Source organism: Humulus lupulus, chromosome 3 (assembly GCF_963169125.1).
Source record: "Humulus lupulus chromosome 3, drHumLupu1.1, whole genome shotgun sequence".
In the NCBI taxonomy this organism is placed as follows: Eukaryota; Viridiplantae; Streptophyta; class Magnoliopsida; order Rosales; family Cannabaceae; genus Humulus; species Humulus lupulus.
The window spans coordinates 62,293,722-62,299,950 of record NC_084795.1 but is presented as its reverse complement, the minus strand read 5'-3'; the positions used below and the strand labels follow the sequence as shown (position 1 = coordinate 62,299,950).

Here is a 6,229-nt window from a genome sequence, read left to right as displayed (position 1 = left end):
AGGTTTGCCAATTGCCAAAGACCATCTTCCTGCATCTCTGTAAGCAGCAGCAGCAGCCCATCACACAGGGACCAGGGTGTATTCTCCAAAATGAACGTAACCTCCTCTATCTTTGTGAAACGAAAAACAAAAAATTACTTGTGCTACTTGTTGCATTCTCCAACCCGGTGCGAGTCTCCACACTTTTCCTAAAATAGCTCTGAGCAAGCCATTAGAAATTGGCTTTTTGGCGAAAAATCAGCCAGCCAAAATCTTGTTGATAACCTCCCTTGCTGCATCGACATTGGGCTCAAGTTGAAGGGAGAAATCATCAAAGGACATGTTCTCAACTTGGTTAGCAACCTCATCCACCTCATCGCCCTGAAGTTCTACAACGACCACTTCTTCAGCATTCATCTCTGAGCACAACAACGACTTGAGCTTCACCTTGGTGATTGCATAAATGAGTTTCTTGAGACCAACACTGTCTACCTTTGAAATTAGGAGAATGTAAAATCCCATCGTATTGATAACTTTTGATGTGTATTCTGTTTGAGACCCTATAGGAAACCTTCTTATGAGAAGTAAGGATGGAATCATCCCACGATCATTGTGAATGGCCTGATTTGGCCGTACCTAGCATGGTGGCAGGTCACTCCGGTACGGAGGTGGTAGTGGCTGCATATTCAAAAAGCTAGACCGGCACTGCATGCACGGAGCATTGTCATATTCTTTTCTGTTTTGGGTATTTTGGGATATTCAAATTCAATTATTATCAACAACTATGAAAATTCAGTATCAGTTTATGGTCCATCATGTGAAATCATTACAGAATAGAAACATGGAGGGTCACTTTCCTCCTCTTCCTGTTGGGACACATTCTGACTAGTTATTTTGAAGAAATCAAGATTTGTAGTGAAGAGAGGCTAATATATATATATAAATATATATATATATAGATTTTAAAAAAAAATTAGACTTAATTATTATTTTTCTTAATTTTATATATATATATATATTTTTTAAAATCAAAATTGAGGAGAGCTTCAACCGTTAATGTAGCTCAGTGGCTGGCTCATACTGCCAATTTGTGGTTCTTCATTCTTATTTTTGATCTTACCACCAAGCTTTGGAAATTGACGTGGATCAATATAAGTCCTTCTAAATACAACCACTAAAAAACATCTTTGGAGGACAGGGAAAATTTTGGCAAACTTAAGAGTGACATTGTATGCAATCCAACCAAGTTTATCACTAAAAGTTTAAGCTTATGCCAGAACTGAAATTGTTGGAAAAATAAAGCAACAACATCAAAGACATTTACACTTTTCCTGCTTGGCTGTTTCACTCTGAACATTTTCTTTCACTCAACATATCCAAGAAAAAAATCAATCTTGTAAATGAAATTCCCAAGAAGATTATCCTCTTGGGTCTTCATTGCAGTCTCATTTACTCTACATGAGATTTTATTCCACCATCTTGGCATTTAAAATAATTATGCCTCTGGGGGCTCTTGGATTTCCTCAGAATCATAAGAAAAAAAAAAACTGAAGAAAGATCCCCACATCCTCCCCAGTGGCTAGGCTCATCCTTCAGTTGCTTGTATACATCTACTTAAATACAAAAATAACCAAACAGCAAGCTAGTATATCAACTTTACTAACTGGTGATGAATGTCCAAACATAGAATCAAACTCAAATTGTTGAGTTAACTGAATCTGGTTTTCGACTCATGAATGGCAGGCACCCTAAAAGTCTAGTCCAAAACCCAGAAACCTCTTTTGGATCTGATTGTTCCAAGGGATCCTTAAAGTTAGCTTTCTCACTGAGCTCTTCAAATTCATCCACAAGATTTTGAAGCCTTGCAACAAACTCAATTAGAAGCGAAGCAAATGTTGCTAAAGACAAGGAACTGGCACTTTCATACACTTTTGACTCGTGTTCATTAATCATAATACTGGCATTGAATGAAAGATGTGGCCATGATATGGGTTTTTTCATATTATCTGTGGACATCTCTGAGATGGAATGATCAATGTCCATGATCGAATTCTGGGCATCCCAGGTTTCGCTGAGTGATGTTATCACCAAATTTGCATTTTCATTCTCCCTAGGATCGATGAAACTCTCAGGATCAGGAAAATCCTTTGGCCGTTTTTCTCCTTGCCAGCTTTCATAATTGACAAGAATATACGAGTTTTGGTCAATCTTCATTTGTAAGTTTTCTGCTGCTTCATGAACTTCAAAAAGTATGTCCTTGGGACTTAATTTCTCCATCTTTTCTACTTTGCTCCCAAGCTCGCGTAACACTTTTGCTCCTGCAGTACCAACCCTCTGAAGCTCGCTTCGGAAAACCTGTCTCTTTTCTGCTGGTGCCTACAAATGCATATTAGTGATACCTTACAATATAATAGGTATAGCTAACAGGAAATGTAATATATAATGTAGGAAATATAAACATATCCATTCACAAGTATAATTTTTATTCCATTCATCATATACTAGTTGGTGGCACACCTTAAGCAAATTTGTAATAAGGACCAAATGTACTTTTTCAAATCTTCTCATGCTTTCTTAGTTCTATGTACAACCAGACTCACTTTTTAATCAGCAAGTGAATGAAATCACTTTTGCTTGAACATGGTTCGGATATATACATCGAGCATATCAATAGAGGCACCAGAGAATATTCTAGTATGACATTTCATCATTCATCTAAATTAAGTATTAGGGTGCAGTTACGAGCAAGGCTTTAAAATTGTTTCAGCTATACATTTGACAAGGAGAAATAATTACAGAAGGTTGATTACTTCATGTTACATTAAGTATAAAAAATAATTCAATAACATTTTGTTGGAGAAGCTTGATGACACAAATACGTAAAAGGATGTTATCTTAAGACCTGAGTTCACGATTGTGTTTGCCATGAAATGTGAAAGGTCATACTTGCAAGCAAATATTCATTAGTCGTGGTTTCATGAGAATTAAAAAATGTATAAGAAATCTTTTAGGTAAAGGAATTTACTTCTTCCCATAACATGCATATTTAGACGTTATATCATCTATTATAATCATGTTACTTCCTAGAACATTTGGGTTTCTGGGCTATGCACAGTTATCAGCTCTAAAATCAATGACAGAAAAATAATACGGCAAGTCACTTCAGGGGAAAGACAGTTCAATCCTACTTTGAAATGTCTAGTAATAACTGAGGTAAGATGTGCCAATACTAGATGATATATTTCAAACAAGAAACATTTTATCTAAATTTTTGGTTTAAGCTACAAATGTGAACAATGATTCAATGGCATCTATAGCTCCACTCCCTTGTCCTCATACAACATGAAAACAAAGAAAAAGTGCTGCTAATTGCATAAATCTCCATAAGATCATTGTAAAGACTACAGTTGAAAATTTACCTGAATTTCTGAAAGTATACATCCATGCATTGCCATGACCATGAATGCACAATGCCTTAGTGCACCACTGACTTTGACATAGCTTGACCATGGATAGTTGAAAGTCTTATAAGGGCCATGGGGCGGCTCCCATATCGCAAAGTCCAACTGCCAAAGAAAAATTTAAGTTTGGCAAGGTTTGAAAATTGTATAGCTTCTGTTTAAAAAAGAGAACTACTGAGCTGGAAAGCACCACGGTAATGATGAGTTACCAGAGATTCCTCTCGGCTTGAAGACTGAACAGCCGTTCTATAGCCGCTGTATAATGGATCATCAGAAGCTTGGTATGTAAGAATTTTTGAAGGGATCCTCTCATATTCAAGACACTCCAAATACCTTTTTACACAACCTAAGCAAAGAATCTAGAATGGCTCAGTTCTTTGTATCTCTTTTGAGTTAACCAACAAAAAGAAAAACAGATTACATAAACATTTAAGTGTTTGAAGTAGCAGAAGGCTAGTGCATCATCAAACCAATAACATACATCATATATGATACATACCTTCTAAAGAGCCAGCAACTTCCTTAAAATTTTTCACCACCAACTTGTGTAGATCCTCCCCTGACCAAATGGGGTATATAAATATATTTACAACCAAACATATACCCGCACCTACTGCAATAAGCAGTAATCGATAAAATGCCGTTTGGAAAAAAGATTTACTCCCAGAAACCAAGACGATACAGTATGTCAACAAGAACACACGAAACCCATATTCGTAAGTTTTCATTGTTGGGTACAGTTTGACATAGCTAGCACAAAATCCTAAACATTGAAGAAAAACAAAATGAAGACAAGTCAAAAGGAATGATCTATGGATTGCACAATAAATAGCCAAAAAAACGTAAGTGCTTGTATCTCTGACCAGCTATAAAAATACTGATTACTATGATAACTTCCTCGAATCTCCCTGCTAACACAGACACTTCTGCAATACCCAAAGCAAGCCCTCCAGCCGAAAATGTTCCCAAAGCACGATTAAATCCTTTGCTCAGAGTTGCCCCTATTACAAAAACAGAAAACAACCCAACGAACTTAAAATCTCTAAGCATAAAACATGATCTAAAAATCACCAAAATCGTCATTGAATAATAAAACAAGATTTGAGATAAAGCTGATCAAGAAAGCTAATACCTACGCTGAATTCGAATACAACGACGACTGTAAGGATTGCCCAGATGGAGTATTGACCAGCGTTCTTAAGGGGCTCTCTGAAAAAGATAAGCAGAGACACTAATGATAATGATAAGCCCATCTTAGTAGCGAAGACGACTTTGCGAGGATCAGAGCGACCCATTTCATACAATTGAAGAAACATGTTGTGTAAGTAACTCCAAAAATTGGCAATTCCATCGGACATGAATCGAAAGCACCCGCACTTGACACCTTCGTCGCGAACGTTGATGCTGTAAGCGCCAAAGTCTGAGTAACCCTTTTTAGAGAGTAGTCTTTCTTTGCTTTTCTCGGCAAAACTATGCCTAAACGACCCAATTTTGGCCGCCATTTCTTCCTCACCCCACCACAAGAAAGAAAAAGAAAACCCAGAAAATCAGAGATTCATGAAAAGATGAATGAGGAATGAGATAAAGGGTTCGAAACTGAATCGTTCTTATAAATATTATGAAATCCTTGGTTTTTTTTTTGGCTATCTTAAGGTGGCTGGCACGATCTCATCCAACAAAGAAATATATTTATTTTTTTAGTATATTTCATTGAAAAAAATTCATAACGAAAGAAATAGTTATTGGTTAGGAACAGTATTAAAGAAGAAGAAGAAGAAGAAGGATATAAAACAACGTCGTTTTGTTTGGGTTATCCGGGATTTCAGAAGGTTTGAATGGCGGTTGGAGAAAGACAAAACCTGGGGTCCCAGAAAGACCTGACTGAAACAGAGCAGAGGAGGATGAAGAGGCTTATATGATTTATCTGAATTAGTAACCAAAATCGTTTTCATTTCAACCATTATTATTATTATTATTATGACTTAGTGATTTATATTTTTTTAAGTATACATTCTATTCTCAAAAGAAATAAAATTATGTCGTAAAGATTGGAAATACATTGCAAACAAGCAAAAGTTAGGAAAGAGGCATTCCATGGACCCCATGTGAAGTAAGTTGGCTTTATAACCTACTTACCTCATAACCATTTTTAACAAGTTCTTTTAAATAGCATTTATATATAAATGTTACACATTATAAAAAATTAGAAAAAATAGACTCACTAATTTTTTTTCCTTCAAATGTTATTTCATGCTGTTTAAATTGGTTAGACAATGTTCAATCATTAGTTGACTATTGTGCCAAGCCCCAATAGTTGCCTTTTGTTATTATGAATTCATATATATCCATAAAAAGGATGAAAATAGAATGCTATAAAAGTGTTTTTTATTTTATCTTTATATATACATATATAATTAAATTTTAATTGTGGTCTAAAATATGTGTTGTTTGACACGTGTTAAAATTTAATTTAAATTTGACACAAAATATAGTATGAATTAAATTTAGTCTACAATAAATTTCATATTTTTTAATTACTTGTTTATCACTCATTCATGCCATTTATTAATTGAAAAGAAGTTTTTAATAGTAAAAAATTAATTGTTTTCAAAAAATATTAATAGTTATATTGATTTTTTTTTAGCTAATTTGCATTTTCTGCATTATAGTATAAATACAAAAAGTGAGTCAAATACAGTATTTGCATATATTTTGGACCAAATTTGACACAAAATATAAATCTCTCATTTGAGATGAATACGTGAATAGAAACAATAACATAGATAGAA

General features: G+C 34.8%; 1 protein-coding gene across 1 annotated transcript; it reads right to left on the bottom strand.

The window, feature by feature from the left end:
- Nucleotides 1–1,183: 1,183 nt before the first annotated feature.
- On the bottom strand, nt 1,184–5,396 carry LOC133822745 (aluminum-activated malate transporter 4-like). Its single transcript, XM_062255185.1, has 6 exons — nt 4,573–5,396; nt 4,304–4,441; nt 3,940–4,203; nt 3,650–3,786; nt 3,399–3,545; nt 1,184–2,355 (listed from the first exon to the last, which is right to left on the bottom strand). Exons 1-6 carry the CDS (start codon nt 4,940–4,942, stop codon nt 1,675–1,677), a joined length of 1,737 nt encoding a protein of 578 aa, XP_062111169.1. The 5' UTR covers nt 4,943–5,396; the 3' UTR covers nt 1,184–1,674.
- Between the last annotated feature and the right edge of the window lie 833 nt (nt 5,397–6,229).

Coding starts and splice junctions, on each gene's coding strand:
- LOC133822745 (XM_062255185.1), bottom strand. CDS start 4,942: ATGGCGGCCAAAATTGGGTCGTTTAGGCATAGTTTTGCCGAGAAAAGC. Junction 4,442..4,572: donor TGTATTCGAATTCAGCGTAG/GTATTAGCTTTC, acceptor TTTTTGTAATAG/GGGCAACTCTGAGCAAAGGA. Junction 4,204..4,303: donor AATCAGTATTTTTATAGCTG/GTCAGAGATACA, acceptor TTCAATGTTTAG/GATTTTGTGCTAGCTATGTC.